Raw genomic sequence first — 18,565 nt, 5'->3', positions numbered from 1 at the left:
CAAAATTGCACACATATAATTATTTAACAGTTAAAATATTACACTATGGTCGACTAAAAAAAGAATCATCCTTTTAAAACCTGTTTACAATATCCAAGTTCCTTCGCTTCGGAATCGAATGACCAATACAAAAAGATCAAAACAAATTAATCCAGACTTTGAAATGTATGTATACGCGATAAAGGAACTGTAAAAAACGTTCGTAAACTTTCAACTGACATGAGTTAATTTTAACAATAAAAAATACTACTACATTATTTTCTTAATATGATATTAGTTTAAATTGAAATGAACTTTAAAATGAAAAAAGCTTCCTTAGAAAGAAAGCAAAAATGCACATATAACATATCTTGTACATTTTTCAATAAATCCTGGTCCTGTAATATTTTTCATTTTACACGAATTTAAAGTATTTGTGCCTTTTAAATTAAAATGCATCCTTATCTTTTATTATTGCAAGCTACAGGCCGGTGTGGAGAAGATTAAAGCCGGAGCGATCCTCGTTTTCGCCAGCTATCTCGCTTGTTTTTCTTGAATACGAGTTGAGAAGAAGAAGAAAAAGCATGGCGGTTGGAGCCGATTCGCTATCACGAAGGCGGCTTTTTTAAGGGATGAATTTTTAGACCTTGAGACGACTCGAGGAATCCTTGCCTCTATGCGTGTTTTATTTTTCAAGATGGTCGAGTGCTCGTCCGTAACTCCCACTTTTCTCTTTCATATATCTCTCCTCTCCTCTTTCCCTCTCTTACCTTTACAGCATGCACATTTGCTACGTGAAGACGATGCAGTAAACCTGTACCTGCCTTTCGTTCTTTCTTTACTGACTGTCTACAGTATGGCTTAGGGTCAGGGCCGGGTAAAGTGTTGCTAAGGCCGATGACCGAAGATGAGCAACTTTAATGACTTCTCTTTATTTCTTTTCATTATTTACCTTGTGATTTAGTGATTATTATCATAAACTAAAGTTTTTTGAAAAAAAATCTTTTATAATATAATATTGTTAATATTATTTCATTTTAGCATATAAATGATAAAAACGGTTTTGGAATCCTTTTCTCTAGATGTTTTTTTGTGACTCTCTTTAAAAATATTGCTTCCTTCTAGAGGAAGCTTTGTAATAGTAAAATTTTGAGTTTCTTCAAAACTTCTAGAAAATACTATTTGGTGTGTTAGAAGTTCAAATTAAGTGTTTTTAGAAAATGTCCGTATGAATGTGTGTGTCTGTATACCGTAATATTTCTGCAACTACTCCGTCAATATCAATAAAATTTGACATGCATATATATTTTTGGATTCTGAATTCGGGAAAAAACAGTTATTTTCAATTATCTCAACTATATTTTTATGGCCATTTTTTGATTTTTAAAAAACACTATTTTGCGTTTTTTCAATCATCTCATTGTTACAAACAATTCAGTATATAATGCATTTAAAAGAGAATAAAATTATCTACTTTTTCTCGTTTGGTCCTCGGGATCGACCGCACTGTTCGGCAGATAAAATGAAAAAGGTGATTTTTTTATTAATTCATATCTCTGAAACTAAACATCATAACCTCGTGAAAAATATTATGCCGATGGGTCACGTGTCAAACTATATCCCATTAAAATTTCTGAGTGATTTGACTACTTATTTTTTCAGTAATAAATCGAAAACTGAAAAAAATGAATTTTTTTGTGCCTCGATTACGGACGCAAAAAGGCCTTATTTCACTTGAGATTTTTGGGAAAAAGTAGATATCTTATGTGTATTGGCTTATCTTATCTTATTCATTGTACAGCTTTTAAACCCCTGTGGTTCGTAAGATATCACGGTTTCAATTTTTTTTTTTTTAACATTTTTTAATTCCTTATATCCCTAAAACAATGTAGTCAAATGCTTCAAAATTTTATTTGGTAATTCACTATAAAAAAGCTATCTGCTGCTGAAATTTTAATGGATTTCGTCGAGCGGTTTTCAACTAAAGCGCTAAAATGTAAAAATCGATTTCTCGAAAATTGCGCGAGCGACCTATCTAATGAATAGCCTGTTGTTTTGATGGTTAGGTTGGTTAGGAACACATGTAAACATGCATGAATTTCTGTAAAAAAAATGACAACAGTGTTCATATTCTATAATAAAAAAACAGAGGGGTCTGCAAACTTTTGGACAATGAACCATCTAAAACTTATATTAAATTATGTATCAAAAACCGCCTCATACATTAGCAAGCAGAAAGATATATTAAAACAATATTTTATTTATTAGACCTATAAATTTAGTTTAGAGGAAGCTACGTGCCAATGAATTGGCAGTGGTTTTTTTTGGGATACAATGTTTACAAATATTTTATTTTCTTTAATTCTTTTTTTCATTTAAATGAGACATTTTCTTTGATTGTAAACTGGTTCTAAATTTTTACGTCCAAGATTATCATACCCGTGAAGGCACAAGTTGCTGGACGTTTATATAAAAGTTATAAGTAGCGTTGTAAAAGATGTGGATTGTCGATCATTTTTGAAAGTATTTAAAATATTTTTATTTCAGTAATATTTTTAAACCGTGTAATCGCCGGTATGCTTATTTATATTTTAGTAGATTTTTAAAGCTTTATGAATATTTTAAAAAGCATTCAGTTTTTATGTTCAGTACGTCATTCATCATTTTGTTACCTCCGCTTTTGGAACATTGTTTTTCACATTTCGTAGGAGAACCAAATGACACTAATATTCCTATAATAAATAAAAAAAAGCAAATACGACAATTATCCACAACTAAAAAGAAAGTACTCTACCTGATACATAAGCAAGTGCTTTTACTTATCATCAGTGGTAAGTATAGTGGCTTCCATACTGTTTTACCTACACAGTTTTTATTTCATTATTTTTTGTTCAAAAGAAATTCAATATTATTCTGAAATTTTGCTTTCTCCTAGAGGAAGCTTTGTAATACTATTACAAAGCTTCCTCATTATAGAAACGTATTTAAAGATGTTTGGAGTTCGAATCATACGTTTTTAGAAAATGTCCATGCGGATGGCCGTATGTGTATGTATGTATACCGTCATAATTCTGAAAGTACGCTACCAATTGTAATAAAATTTGACATGCATATATATTTTCTAATTCTGAATCCAGGAATAAAATTTTGTATAATTTCAACTATTTTCTGGCCATTTTTCGATTTTTGAAAAAATATATTTGCTTATTTCAATAAGATGATTCCCGCAAGATTTTTAATATTGACTGTTCCGTTCAATTGTTATGATAAAAAAACCGCTGCCAATTCTTTAGCACATAGCTTACTACAACAAAATTTATAGTTCCAATAGATAAAGTATTGTTCAAATATACAGTATATTAATGATTTTTAAAATACTTTCAATCTTAATTATTTTACTGAAGAAGCACTCGTCACAATATCAAATCAAATAATTTTCATGAAAAAATTTAAACCTCATTATTTTCAATACCATAGGGTCCTCATAACCTCATGAAATCATGAATTTTCTTAAGGGTACGGATACACCTTAACTTGTGAAAAATTCAATTTTTTGTTTAAATTTTTCCTAAATTATTTTAAAAATGAATTAAACTATTAAATATACTCAGGTATAATGTAAAAAAGATAAAACAATCTTTATATGTGCCATATGATCAGGTATGACATTTCTTCAAAGGCCAAAATTCAGAATTTCCATTTTTCAGCTACCGCAGACTTACTTAAGATTTGGGCTTCGAAGGGCACTTTTATACTGATAGATATGCTTCAAACACGTATAGTTAATATCCAGACAACTTTTTTAAATAATATTTTTTTGCAAAACCCCACATTCATCTGGAAACTATATGTTTGAAGCATATCTATCAGTATAAAAGTGCCCTTCGAAGCCCAAATCTTAAGTACCTAAGTCTGCGGTAGCTCAAAAATGGAAATTCTGAATATCGGCCTTCGAAGAAATGTTACCCTGGTAGAAAATTGGCTGGATGATCTGGCCGCGAAACTATCTTTTGGGCAGTTCTGAAAACATTTTCTGCGCAGATATTTTCGAAGAATCTGCGCAGATTTTGGCAGATTCGGCCAGAATCTAGCCGGGAACATAATTTTAAAAATCGCCCCTAACCATAAATTATAAAAGTGTACATACTACAATAAATAAAAACTTCGTAAATATTGATGCATGATTGATTTGTGGGGTCGCTGAACACAAATATCGCGACGGAAATACTCTCAGAAGTACCTGGTGCCCAGGGTAGACAGTTTTAATGTCGTCACCTAGAGTTTTGTTAGAATTTGTAACATAATTAGTCGAAACTCTTTACTCGGGGGTTTTCGAGGTCGCAGAACACGAATATCATGACGTCAACGCTCCCTGAGGTACCTGGTGCCCAGGCTGAATAGTATCAACGTCGTCTCTTGGAGTTTTGTGGGAATTTAATAGTAATTGAGTTAAATACGTTACTCAGGGATTTCTTGGGCCACGGAACATAAATATGGTGTTCTACTTAAGATAATCTAGGAGACGACGTTGATACTGGGCACCAGGTACCCCGAAGGACCTTGCCGTCGCTATATTCGTGTCCAGCAACCTCGAAAACCACCGAGTAACGAGTTTCGACAAATCATGTTATTAATTTCCTGTAAAACTCTAGAAAACGACGTTGATACTGGCCACCCTGGGTACCAGGTAACTCGGGGAGCGTTGCTGTCGCTATATTCGTGTACAGTGACCTCATAAACCCCCGAATAACGAGTTTCGACTAATCATGTTTTAAATTCTATCGAAACTCTAGGAGAAAACTCGTTTTAATCAATGTATATATGTACCTCAAAATCCTTACTATTATTTGGCTTGCCACCAGATTCTGGACGAGTACCGTCGCCACTGTGAGTAGATTCTGCCCAGATTCTCCAAGATATTCTGGCCACCAAGCATAAAATTCGCCAGATTCTGCGCAGATATGGGGCAAATTTTCTACCAGGGTATACCTGACAATATGGCACATATGAACATGTTTTATGTTTCTTACATTATACCTAAATATATTTAGTAGTTTAATTCATTTTTTAAACAATTTCGGAAAAATATAAACAAAACATTGAATTTTGCATTTTTTGACAATTTAAGGTGTATCCGTCCCCTTAAAACATTCTGAACTTTAGTTAGCGAGTTATAAGGTTTAACAAAAATAGTAATTTTCAGTTATACATGGTATACAGGATGAGAGACAAAGAATTTGAATCTTAATGAATAATTATAATACCTTTTAAACTAATCGGTTTCATAAGCTGCAAAAAGAACTTAGCTAAGGTAGGCAAACGATCTATCTTTTCCCAAAATTTCAACGTAATTAAACCCTTTTTACTCCCGTAATCATACGACATCGAAAACCCAATTTTTTTGGTTTTCAATTTTTAGCTCAAAAATTAGTCGCCAAATTGGCTTAAAATGTTTACCGCAAAAAGATATTATCGTTTTTTATTGTCATCATTTTTTTCAAGACGTTTGACAGTTTAGTTTTGGAGTTATTACACTTTTTTTTTAAATCGTCTCTTTTATCATAACAATTTAACAGAACGATGGAATCTGGAAAGTGAAATCTGGAAAATCTTAAACTAAAGTTCAGAATGTTTTGAAAAAATGTATGATTTATTGAGGTTATGAGGACCCTATGGTATTTAAAATATTCGGGTCTAAATTTTTTCATGAAAATTACATGATCTGATATTGTGACGGGTGCTGCTTCTGAGAGGAAGATTTTTTATTCGAACATGAGCAACTGCTTTCAATAGCTTTCAGAACCACACTGAGAAAAATAATCAAAACATTACCACACTGACAGTAAAAATAAAAATAACAATCATGGCGTCGTTGATGTCGGTCCTAGGGGTCGCTACGCACGATTCTCGGCGTTCGAATCGCATGGTAACGTTCGAGTTCGATCACAAAAATATATATTTTATTCACACCCTACTGCATCTAATTTCTATTCGGGATATGCGTCGATCACGAAAGTGCAGTACGGCACCTATTTTTGAAAACCGTACATTTTGTTTTCTAAAAGCTCGAAGAATATTTAAAAAATATGTCTCAATTTTTTTATTTTTACTAAGCTTCCTCTAGAACATCAAAGACAAAAAGAAAAAATAGTGCGTACATTTACAGGCCGTGCCGTAAAGTACGACTTATGCCACTAGTATCGTAATGTTCATAACGAATTGATTGATAATTGAGCTTCATCCGAATAGAAACATAATTTACGTGGTTATTTCAAACAGAGCATTTTTTAGGCTATTGTAGAATGTTAAAACTAGGCCAAATATGTCTTCTGTAATTAAGATTCTGGGTACATGCAATGATCGTGAAAGTATCAACGACAAGTATGAACGCAGAATAGCTATCGGTATAGGTGTATTCATTAAAGATTCCTGGTATCGTCTGTCGAAATTAATTGCAATTATAGTAGTCAGTCAAAAAAAGGGTTTCTTCAGGTCGAACAAACCATGCTTATTATTCGAGAAAAACGTTAAAAATTTGATTAAAATATATTTGTATTATTCATTCAACAAGAAAAAATCTATAAATTCTCACATTTATCAGGTGAAAATAGATGTACTGTTAAAACGACACTAAAATATCAGAATTATTTTACATCTAAAAAGTATGTTCACCATATCCCCGCACTTACTTTCCATGCGCGTAACAAACACGCCCTACATTAAGCGACCAAGAGAAAAAAACATTTCCGCAAATATGCATTGACATTCAAAAGCTCCGTTCCGCGCGCAACACCTTGGTAATTTTAAAAAGCCCGCTCGTCATCGCTGTATAATGAACACCATAGACAGTGTATAGTGCGCGCCTCGGCGCGTCTGCAAGAAGCTCGCGTTCCCCCTCGTAATTATCCATGCACCGAGCCGTATACACAGACACAAGATACTAACTTTCCAACAACGATGTTGCCGCTCGCGCATACGAATGGAGACCTGCGCGCCGGCCGTGCGCATTTGAAAGGCCCGCGCGTGGATCCGCGGCTAGCCGGACGCTGGCGGACAGCAGGAGCGCAAGTTCAAATTTGACCGCTCCACGAAACGGACGCCCGGCCGAGTCTCTCAGAGAAAGAAGAGGAGCCAACCAAGACGGGCCGAGGATAAAGAGGAGAAGAAACAGAAGAAGACGCGGAGACAGATATTGCTGGAGGAGGGTCATAATGAACCGGTATGGCCTGTGCTCGCCGCTGAGGCCGCTCTTGCTCGCGCTGGTGTTGTTGACCGGAGTCACCCTGTGCGAAGATCAGCCGACGAACAGCCATTCGGTCGACTCGGATATCGCCGGAGTGCGGACTTTCTTCGATGATATTTTCGACAGCTCCGAAGGTCAGTACACGCTTGCTTTTTATTTGCTGATCTTTTCCGTGCTTTTTTCTGGTTCTTCCTTCGCTAAATGGAGTTGACTAGTCGCAGATTTTTTGGCCGATCGGAGTGTTTATGGAAATTGAATTCTATTCACGCCGTCCTATTCGACGTGTGTACTTTTAGTTTGATTGTTGTGAGTGAATTTAAAAATTCAAATCACCAATACAAACATTTGTCGCCACTTAGGATCTCAAATTATGTGAATCGTCGAGTGACATTTCTTTAAATGCGTCAATAAAATGCCCCATGACATTGCATAAAAGTGAGTGACTCTTACGCGGTTTAACGCATCGGTTGATTCACATAAAAAATTGTTGTGCGTAAAACTTTCCATAACCGTTATTTTTTAAGAAAAAGTTGCTCGGATCCTGAAAACGTTATACAAGAACATTTTTTTTTAATAGTCGATTTTTACAAATAATTGCGCAGATGTCATTTGTTAATCGAATTTACTTTCAAGTCTCAAAAATACCGTGCGTAGGATTGAAATAACAATTCGTGCAATAAACGTCAAGAAGATGAATAAGGCATTGTTCCAAGTCACGAATACGTGTCATATATCACATATCTTCGCAGTAGAGTGTGAAAAAAAGTCCGAGTTTAACATTTCGACCCTCTTAACTCGGAGAAAGTCTCAAAAAATATGACATTTATAGCCCAATAATATGACTACGTAAAAAGTCGAATGCTCCGAGCTAATCGATCGATAATTCCTCCGTAACTCGAAACCGCAGCTCACAAATAAGTACAAAATACTTTCCGCCGTACGAACCGCCACACGAAATCTCTTTCCAACAATCATCGCATTCCTAAAACACACTTGGAAATCGAGCGTAAAAATCCAAAACTCATTTCCCAGATTTAAGTAGTACAGATTCCAGACGAATTAACATAATAGGCAGCTCCTTCTCCTCCTCAGCAGCTTCTAAATTGCGAAAAACCAGCCTACGATAACGACTCACTCCTCCTGCACCTCCCACTATGCATTCAAAAAGCGCGTTTAAAGCCGAGAAAGACAAGGCGCGCATACGAATAAAATCCGAAAAGAAATCGCAATAACCGTCAACGTTTGCGCACACGTACACCGCGGTGCTCGGGCGTCGAGCACTACTTAAATGCGACCGAGTCGAGAGTATCCCCGATATGCATCCCATAGACGTCACGTGCGCGCACATGCTCGACTCTCTCGAATTTTTGCGCCTGGATTTTCACCGGCATTATAATACACAAGCACACACATATACATAGAGATGCACCGCGGTGGCTTCTTCCTCTCGGCTGCATTGTCGAAGGATCGGCTGCACGACGCCACTCGAATCATGACCGATAGCCGGCGTGTGGTAAGCAGCTGGTATTTGGGCCAGCATTGTCGACCCAATCGTTAGAAGTTTGCCAACCGTTATGCGGCGCAGTGTGTAAGCCGTGCGGCGCTGCTGCTGCTACAGAGACACACAGCAAAAAAATACGCGAAATTACAAAGGATCCGGGAGCTATATTCCGGCGCGCTGCAGGTTCTTGCGAACGGAAAGTCGTTATACGCGCGCGATTTTATGTACGCTTCTCCTCCGGATGATAGATAGCGCAGCACGCAAAGTCCGTCTCTCACGTGAGCCGAGAAAATTAGAGAATCGAGCGTAGGCCAAGAGCGTTGAACTTGATTTTCGAGAACGTCGATACACGCGCCTGTAGGACGAAGCGCTGCTGTGGGCTCTATCTATTATATTATATACCTATGTATGTACGGTATATCTTGAGGAAAAAAAACATCAATTTACGTGTAATTCCGTGGACTCTGGCGGGCTTGGACGAAGCGGTGTATTATTATAACGCTAATGACATGTCGAATTTTAGTTGATTGTATGAAATTGCGAAGCATTGCGTAGAGTAGCTGTTTGAAAAAAAGCTTGTTGCGCGAGGAAGTTATACATTTACGTTGATTTGTTACCGTAGTCCGACATAGCATTGTCTTTAACGGACTGCAAGTGATTCTTTTTATTTATAAAGTGCAAACGTGCAATAGCCATTCCTAATTTGAACGCATCTAACAGACGTTTGTTGAGCGAATGCAATAATTAAATCACAATCGTTACTTAACAGCCACTTAATTAACTTGATGCATGAATATAAGGGACGTAATAATGTAACAGTTTATATTGATGATATCACTTTATCGGAACTTCTAATTGCATCGCCTTAAACGTCCGAGAGAACACTTGCAGTGCGCACCGACAACACATCTGGGTACACAAATACGGTGTGATTATTTGGAGCGTATCTAATGAATGAAATGTTGTGAGCGTATCCGTAAGTGTAAGTACATTAAGTATATGTATACAAATTTTACGATCTTAAAATGTTCCGTTTTCTATAAATATTTAAAATCTCGCTGATTCAACTTTCAATTACTTATAATGAAAATAAATAACATGAATTTATTATTCAAATAAATGACCTACTTATTGACGGAAACCCAACCGTAATTTATTTTTTTGAATGTATGTATTGTGTATTCATCTCGCAGGAATCTGATCAAAACGTGGCTAGTAAGATAATATTTAGTTAGCTTATTTCTCCCAGTGCTGTACATTCATTGTTTAAATATTAAAAAGTTTATCACTTTTAAATGCAACATATCATACACTTTACTTGCATCAATTAAATCGTCTTATTGCAGGAAAGGCGCTACGAGAAGGAAGGACGTTCGGCCATAAAAGGATCCAGTTCATGATGATGCCCATGATATATAAAATGGGCGTGATGATGACGATGCTCGCGGTTCTAACAGTCATTTCCTTAAAGGGCCTGTTAATCGGTAAGTGCGAAAAAGTTCGCTCTCCACACACACACACACACACACACCGCGAGCACTTATACTCGCGAGCGCGCGAAAGAGAGAGATTAACGGGACCTGCTTACACGCCTCTCCATTTCTATGGGCTCAGTCGTTATTTGCATACTAAACAAGGACATGGATGGCTTACTTTCAGTCCCTCGCGCGCGATTCTTCATATTTTCTCCTCTCTGTCGCCTTTTTCCTTATGCTCGTACGTTCAATGTGACTACCGTTTTCGGCATTCAAATACACGAGCTGCAGACGAGTAGCCGCTATCCGGAGAAAATTTAATGTGACCGGCAGCGAGCTCTGATCTTGTTCCTCGGTAAAAAAAATTAGAGGATTATTAACGCTAGTGAAAAAATGAAATAAAAACTTGGTATGGGAATGGCATGCTACTGCTGCTTTCTTTTTTTCCGATCCTTCGCACTAAACCTACTTTTTCCCTCTCAAGGAACGAGGAAACTTTACTTTTGCACGCGTCGGGTCTCACCCCAGTTCAGACACTTTCGCTAAAAATAATTTTTTTCTTGCGCTGTTATAATATTCACAATACTCGGCTTACTTGCTCGTTAATATTTTATTGACAATGGAGTTAGCGAGCGATTGTTTGGCAATAAAGTCAAATCGTCACATTTAACTTTATAGCTGCTTGAGATTTCAGAAGAAAATAACACGTATCTGGATTTTATAGTCATCAGTCGTAAGTTTGTGAAATGCTATGCAAACAAAAATACAAAATTCTATTTATCAGTTTGACGGCTTTTTTCGTTTCACCAAGCTATACAATATTTCATCAATATTGGTTTCTCTCTGACTATGAAGTAAGAATGTTACTTTTAACGATTCAAATGTCGTTGTGATTTTTTAACCTGAATCACGATTCCCAGATCTCTCTTATCGCTATCCTAGATCAAGATTTTCCAGGTGCACTCCTATAGAGGCCCTTACGAGCAAGTCTGCTCCTAATTAGCCAACATCTCCTTGAATGAAAATGTCGAAAGAAAAGACTTCCACAAACAAAGTACAGCATACGTACTCCCTGATGAGAAGTGACCAGCACATAACTTAACACGCGTTTTCTTTGCTTGCAACTTACAACTCACTTTTCAAATACCTCTCTGTTCTCGGAACGCAGTCCTGATGCAAATTTCACATTTCTATGCGTCACGAGAAATTGTTAAATTCGAAAATACTGCTTGTTTTACTTTCAGCAATTAGACACGCAATGTCCACTGATTTAAAATTTTCATTTGCAAAGATCCAGTATAACAATTCATAAATTACGCGAGCGTCCCGGCATCCGCATAAAAATCAACATTTCCCAAAGTCCCCGTTACCTGACCACAGAACATAATAGCCCGCACTCCCATAGACCACAGAATCGCATCTACAGCCAGTTCCGTTTCAACCCACAGGTCTGATCCTGCTCATACTGAAGCTGAGCACCATCTTCGGCAAGATCTACTCTTGGCACAGTCAGAGCTACGGCCATCATTCACACGCCGCCTGGACACCACCGCAGCCGGTCCACGTGCACGTGCACAACAACGGCGGTTACGACACTCACGGACACGGACAGGCACAGGCCTACAGTGGTTGGGAGCCTGCCGTGGCCGGGCCGCCACCCAGCGACGAAAGCTACTATTACAAAGGATGATTACCGGATCTGCGAAAGCGAAAAGCACCCGCGTGATAGGGAATCAAGGAGCAGCTATTCAGGGATTCTTATAAGATTGTAGAGATATAAATGCGCCACTTTAATCTTCGATGGTATCGTCGACTGTTTTATTGTTAAAATGCGCCGATTCGCCTTAGTCTTTTGTTTCTTATTTATTGTACAAGGCTTGCGAGTGCCTTTGTTTAATTTTTATCGTTCAAGGCTGAGTGCACCGTGCACGATATGATCGATGATCGATGGAGAACTAATTAGCGCCAATGATGATCTGTGATCGATTATGGCTTACATCCAAGTTCTTGTTGACTCATTCGTCGGGGAACACGTAACGCAATGTAGAACGCAATGTGTAACGAATTGTTATTTTGGCGAATTACAAGATTTGAAAGCTGAAGCTTAAAATCGAGTCGATGCTATTGATTTTCTGAAAAACCGTTACGATGCCTGTACTCTATGAAGCAAAAGTGAATTGTATCAGATGGCCGATTGAAATAATCTGTGATGGCATAACGGTTTAAAAGACCCTTTAAAATCGATTTGTAAGCGAGAAAAAAATTGGTTATACCATCTAGTTTTTTTTATAGATATATATTGAGAACATGCAACGATACAGTAACTGGTCGACTCTTACACTTTGCAATTACGAATTTAAAATAGGTCAAATTATTCGTTTTATTTCCTAAAAGTGAGAACGCCGCAGAGATGTCGTCAAGATGTGTCGCGCATATTAAGATTCAATTATAGGAAAAACGAAAAGCAAAACGACAATTTAGTTACAAGTAGGTACCGACAAAAGTGAAATAAGATAAGATCTTGGAGTGCAGTCATACTACGCCATATCAGTTAAAAAAAGTTGTACATTCCTTCACATGAGAGCGCGATGAACTCGACCGGATTCCGTATGAGTAGCAAAAAAGTTAAGAGCTCGTATACACCGATAGCTGATTGACTTTTTACATGATGGACAATTTTATATATGCTATAGAACAATAATTTGTTTTGTAAATCTACCGTGCAAGACTAGCGACCATGCCATGGTTGTGTGCTTTGCACACAAGAGAGTTGTGTATGCATCCGATGCTTTGCAATTCCGAGTGTCTAGCGCGAACATTGAAAAAAGAATGTATACAGTTAGTTCAGCTAAAGATGCATCGTATATCATCATTATTTTGTTTTTAATAATGCAGTATTACAGATAGTAGTTTTTGCTATTACCAAAAGAGATTTTTACACTACAATTATAGCGTCGTACAATCATCTTCATAAATGTAATAACACGCAAAATGGTCACGCAATTAAAATAGACCATAAATATGCAATTTTTTTGTCGTGTTATTCCAGAAGTTGTTTGACGAACTTATTCAACATTATATTAAGCATACAACAGTATCTTGTTTTGATTTTTTAGAATTGTTAGTAATACTTCGATGTAATGTATAATTATCAAAATCAAAAAAATTAATATACCCATTTGTTTTTACAATTGAAATCTTGCGCAAAACTAGTGTTCAAAGAAATTCTGATCAATTTTTATTTCGTCATTGGCTAAAAAACGCATTTAGTATACACATAGTTAGTTACCAAATTTTATTTTAAATACTTTTTCAGTATCTATAAAAACTCACGAAAATAAAAAAAAAATTGTGTAACGTAAGATACATCAGGATATGCGTACAATACAATTAGAGAGCAATTTAACGCTTTCTCAGTACTTTCTGGAAGGCAATTAGTAGCAGATCTATAAGTCGTAAGTGTTACTAATTTATACGTTTCGAAGTAGCTTAATTACTAGTTTATTATTATCTATTTCCCTATTTATTCTAATCTGTAACTGCAATTACACCAATTGTATGCATTGTATGCAAGAGTTTATCAATATGAACGTGGCATACATATAACATACTAGTATCGCCGGACATATAAAAATCGAAGCATAAGCAAACTATTTCAGTAACTCCTTATGCTGCGTCATAACTATATTATTTATTATTAATAGATAGTTGTATACTTAAAAAATCATTATTTATTTTGGACTGTATTTATTGTCATACATTTTATATAAACATTCTTCAAAAATGCTTATTTCTTAAATAGTTCGAGCGTTACTCGATAACTTGTAAATCACTTCGGCTTGCGTAGCCCTGCTTAAACCTACCCGCTCAGCCAATAGAATTGTAGCCTATCAATGAGCTAATTACGGCCGAGGGTCTTACAAATAACTCCAGAGCGTACTATTCAAAGTATACTGTACGTGAGATTCTGAAAACTATAGCTACGGACGCACGTGAGCGTAACTAGACTCGTTTCACGACGAGTTATACTCAAAAGAGAAATGCTAATTATTATAATCGCGTTTCGGCCGCCTGCAACGCTTGCTATCGCGTGTTCGTTCCCAATTCCCGGCTCCGCAATCAATGCCGCGGAGTTCCGTGCAGTCGTAGTTGTTATAAACAAATCGTCATATCGCGCCGCAGTTGAATCCGCGTGTCTCAATAAGGCAGAATCTTCAATCTCGCCAGCGAAATCTACTCTCCCGTGTATCTCGCGTTCCAGATCTCCTAGAAATCGAGCGCATCTCTCGAGGGGCAAGGGGGGGGGAGTCGAAAGCATCAATGAACGGTGTGTGTCACCGGCGCAGAGCGAAACAGAGACGCAGAAGAATTGAACCGAAGTGGCGGTTACGCAAGATAATGGGGCAGTCGTGCTGCCTATATTTTCCAATATACTCTGTCCCGAGGAGCAGTGCGGACGCTCGGCTTTTCAAGCTTGGCTAGCCATCCCAGAAGCCTCCATATACCCGGAGCCGCGGCGGCTCTCTTTCTCTCTATGTATCGGTATGTGAAATAAATTGCAATCTCGCTCGACTATAAGCGCACTCTCGAGAAGGAGAGACCCAGTTAGGGGCTTAGAGTGGGGCTACGCAGCTGTACCGGAAAAAGGAGAATCTCGCCTACTCTATACTGCAGCTGGCTTCCACGGCTTCGCGATCCTGAGCCGTACGCAGTCCTTCTCGCCGCTCGGACCGGGTCCGAGCTTTTTACCCGCGACTCGGAAAAACCATCGACGACGAGTGTCTGTTCAAGCTACTGTTCTCTCTCGCGACGATATTCGGCCCTTAGCGCCACGGACGAGTGGACAAACAGTCCGGAGGCGCGGACAGCCGACACTCGAGAGCCATCGGCAAAAAGTGTTTGGAGATTGGGCTCGAGAGAGCCTCTCCTTTGATTTCCGCCGCGGAAGTATTATGCTAATGCGGCGCCTCTGACATTACTCGCGCGCGGGAGAGAGAGAGAGAGAGAGAGAGGGAGAGAGCGACGAGAACCCAAAAAGTGGAAGTGACACGTGCGGAGGCGCGTATGATACCCACGGTTCCGGCTTGGGAATTCCGCGCGCGCGGATGCCGAATTCTACTGTAACAGCCCGCGGGCCGTGATTCTCGAGAGGCCGCATCATTATGAATGGAGCGAGATTCGGGTTGTGCTGCGTCATCGTTTGGCTGCTGAATCTCGGTCTAGAGGCGTCGTCTTGCAGCCGCAACGATGCCGGCTACGATGAGGAAAGTAAAAGAAATGGCTCGAAGCAAATCAGCGACGAGGATTTCAAGAGATCGAACGGTCGAGCTGGATGGTTCGAGCCGATTACCGGGCTCAAGGTCAATTACGATAATAGCGAGCTCATCGTCAGATATTCTCCTTACGGTGAGCGAGATAATGATTCTCCATTGTTTGGATTAATGGGTTCTCGCTGTTTTCTACTTCGTTGCTTATTGTCTGTGCATAGTAGTACGATGTTGATCTAAACAGTACAACTTCTCTTGATTGCAGTCATTTGTATAAATACGTGATTTAAGCATGATTCTTTATTCTTAAGGTATTTTCGAGAATATTTCAAAAACTTTTCTACATTTGTTGCTGATCAGATCAAAATAGTATGTAGAAACAACAAAATAGCTATGCTCTACAATAAATTGTTTTTGTCGTACTTGTCTGACCCCCCCCCCCCCTGATACAGTTTTCGGTGTCTAAAAACACGAGATTCCATCATTAGTTCCCGCTACGCAGCTAGAACGGCCGTAAAAAAACAATAAAAATAGTCTACAAACAAGAGTGGCTTTAAGTACAGTGGAAGAAAATGAGTTTTGCGAACGATTCCCACAGTTTAGTGGCTTGGATTCTCAGTAACTTTTGCTGCCTTTACTTTTACTCGCTTCACAAAACTCGAAAGTTTTTCGCGATGTTTTTGAAAAAACACTTCGATTGCCTTTTCTTTTCTCCAACGCTCAGTTATTTCCGATTCTCACTGTTTATAATTGAAAACATGCTAACTACTAACGTTCTTTAATGAATATCTAGGTGAGGCAACGGAAGGTCGAGCACTGAAGAGAGCAAAACGGCAAACAATTTTGCAGAGAATTGGAACGTTTATGGCGATGATACCAATAGGCATGCAGGTAATTATTTCTCCTTTCGTTATGATTACCGTGTACGATGTGTAATTACAGTCGAATCATGCAAATTTTATTTTATTTTCATTTTATTTATAATTTTTAGCTACTGCAAATACCAATGGCTGTGGCATCTCTGAAGGCGTCTTTATTGAAAAGTCTTCTTGTGGCTAAGGTTGCTCTGTTTATGTTGTTTTTGAGAGTTTTGTTTATGACCAAAACCCGTCAGAAAATAGTTATTGTGAAATCACCATCACCGAGTGAATTTCATGAACACTATTATCATTCCTTTGAAGATCCTGAAGACAATAAGCCAGGATGGCTGGGTAAAGGACCTGCTTGGATGAACTAAGTAAAATATTTAGTGTTATGTTTGCGTAGTTTATAAATAATTTAGGGTAGAGATAGAAATATAAAACTTTAAATTGATATTTGAAAATTGAAAACCTATGGTGCAAAAATTTTAGCTTTTTCAAGTTGAACTATTTTGTAAAATATAACGAGAGCTTAATAATTTTAATAGTTGAAAAAGTATTATGAAATGGAGATTAATTATGAAGCTTAAAATTCAAAGAAAAATATTCTAGCCATTAAATATGCTTTAAAAACACTATTTTTGAGCTAAAACAGTTACCCCTAAACATACCGAATATGTCGAAAATTGTAAGTATTATTACTATAGTATAATAAGACTGATTTTTAGAATGACAGGAAAAAATGTGTTCTACTATTTTTTATACCATATATTAAAATTAGACGATATTTTGTTATCCAAAAAAAACTATTTATTGAAGTGTTGACAAATGTGAAATCACTATTCTATTAATTATCTATTAATTTATTTATTTATTGTTTTGTATGAGATTATTTGTACATTTATATTAATAACTTCTATTGTACTTGACAAATTTTATTAAACGTTGACGTTTTGAAAAGTATTTTTTTCTTTCAATATTTCTAAACCCGTCGTATCAGGAATGTATATCTCTTAATGCACATAGTAATTCAACAATATAAGGACGATGTCGTTGCAATACTATTTCTACAAAACTGCTATAAAGCTGTAAATATAAGTCTCATTTATATTGTCATACGAGCACATCCTAAGTACCAGTTGCCGATAAAGTAGTCGTCGATAAATCTTCATTGTATGGTCATAGACTTCGCTAAATGTCCTTTCCAGCGCTAAAAATTGCACGTTATGAATGGTGGCATGAATTATGCATCGCAGTTGGTGAAATGATGATTACATTGTAATATATCAAGCCTATTCACTTGTGCACGTGCAGTAAAAAAAAATAAATGTTGAAATTTTTCTTGAAAAAAAATGATAAAAATACAGTCATAGAAAAATATTGGTGAAGCTATAATTTACCAATCTTATCATGTTGAATACATGTAAACCTAGATTTTAACATTGCTAGATCGATTGTTTTGTACATATAAATTGTTTTACTGAATGCTTGATTAAACGATCCATTAGATTTCCCGCACCGGAACCAAGAAAAAGCCTCATACATATTTACGAAACTGCAAAGCGCGAAAATAAAGTAATTCACCGCAGCTATCCCGATAAAGCGTCTATCGAAACATTGAAAAAAAATGTTTATCGTCAATACGAGCGGTTATACAGCCGTAAATACCTAATAGCTTTCACGAGCTGATTGCAATAAAGACCTCTCTACGCCTTTTTCCTCATTTAACGATTTTCCGCTTCAATCTGCAGCAGCATCATCACTCGCAGTCGGCGGTGGCTCGCGCGCCCGTGACTGACAGGTAAGTGTAACTTAGCCGCCCGTAGATGCCTTAAACGGCAAAAATCTCATAATGCAATAATCGAAAAAAAGTTTTTTCCCCACCAACAATCGGCGGATACATCCGATTTAACTCTCTGCCGCTGAGTTATTGGACGTTTTATGGGCCGACGCGCGCGCGCGCCGCGACGACGGTATCCCGATATAGCCGCTCGCGCGACTGTGGCCTACTTCGGCGCGGCTCGTAACGGCATTTCGGTCCAGATACCGTATGTGATAGGCCCAGGGGAGGCCCGAAAGCGCGCGCCTTCGGTTTCTCTCTCTCTCTCTCTCTCTCTCTCTCTCTCTCTCTCTCTCTCTCTCTCTCTCTCTCTCTCTCTCTCTCTCTGTCTCTCTCTCTCTCTCTCTCTCTCGAGCGTTTTTGAAATCGAAATTAATCCAACCTGCGGGAGCCGCTTCTG

General features: G+C 37.7%; 2 protein-coding genes across 2 annotated transcripts; both read left to right on the top strand.

Moving 5' to 3' along the window:
• Positions 1 to 7,169: 7,169 nt before the first annotated feature.
• Positions 7,170 to 13,254, top strand: LOC103316907. Its single transcript, XM_008212917.4, has 3 exons — positions 7,170 to 7,356; positions 10,070 to 10,207; positions 11,647 to 13,254. The coding sequence occupies exons 1-3, from the start codon at positions 7,191 to 7,193 to the stop codon at positions 11,886 to 11,888; spliced, it is 546 nt and encodes a 181-aa protein (XP_008211139.1). The 5' UTR covers positions 7,170 to 7,190; the 3' UTR covers positions 11,889 to 13,254.
• A 1,110-nt stretch (positions 13,255 to 14,364) lies between these two features.
• On the top strand, positions 14,365 to 17,288 carry LOC107980635. The gene is made up of 3 exons (XM_016981581.3): positions 14,365 to 15,604; positions 16,259 to 16,356; positions 16,457 to 17,288. Exons 1-3 carry the CDS (start codon positions 15,361 to 15,363, stop codon positions 16,700 to 16,702), a joined length of 588 nt encoding a protein of 195 aa, XP_016837070.1. The 5' UTR covers positions 14,365 to 15,360; the 3' UTR covers positions 16,703 to 17,288.
• Positions 17,289 to 18,565: the final 1,277 nt, after the last annotated feature.

This window comes from Nasonia vitripennis, assembly GCF_009193385.2.
Source record: "Nasonia vitripennis strain AsymCx chromosome 2 unlocalized genomic scaffold, Nvit_psr_1.1 chr2_random0010, whole genome shotgun sequence".
NCBI lineage: Eukaryota > Metazoa > Arthropoda > Insecta > Hymenoptera > Pteromalidae > Nasonia > Nasonia vitripennis.
The sequence above is the reverse complement of the archived record's forward strand: the minus strand, read 5'-3'. Positions and strand labels throughout refer to the sequence as shown.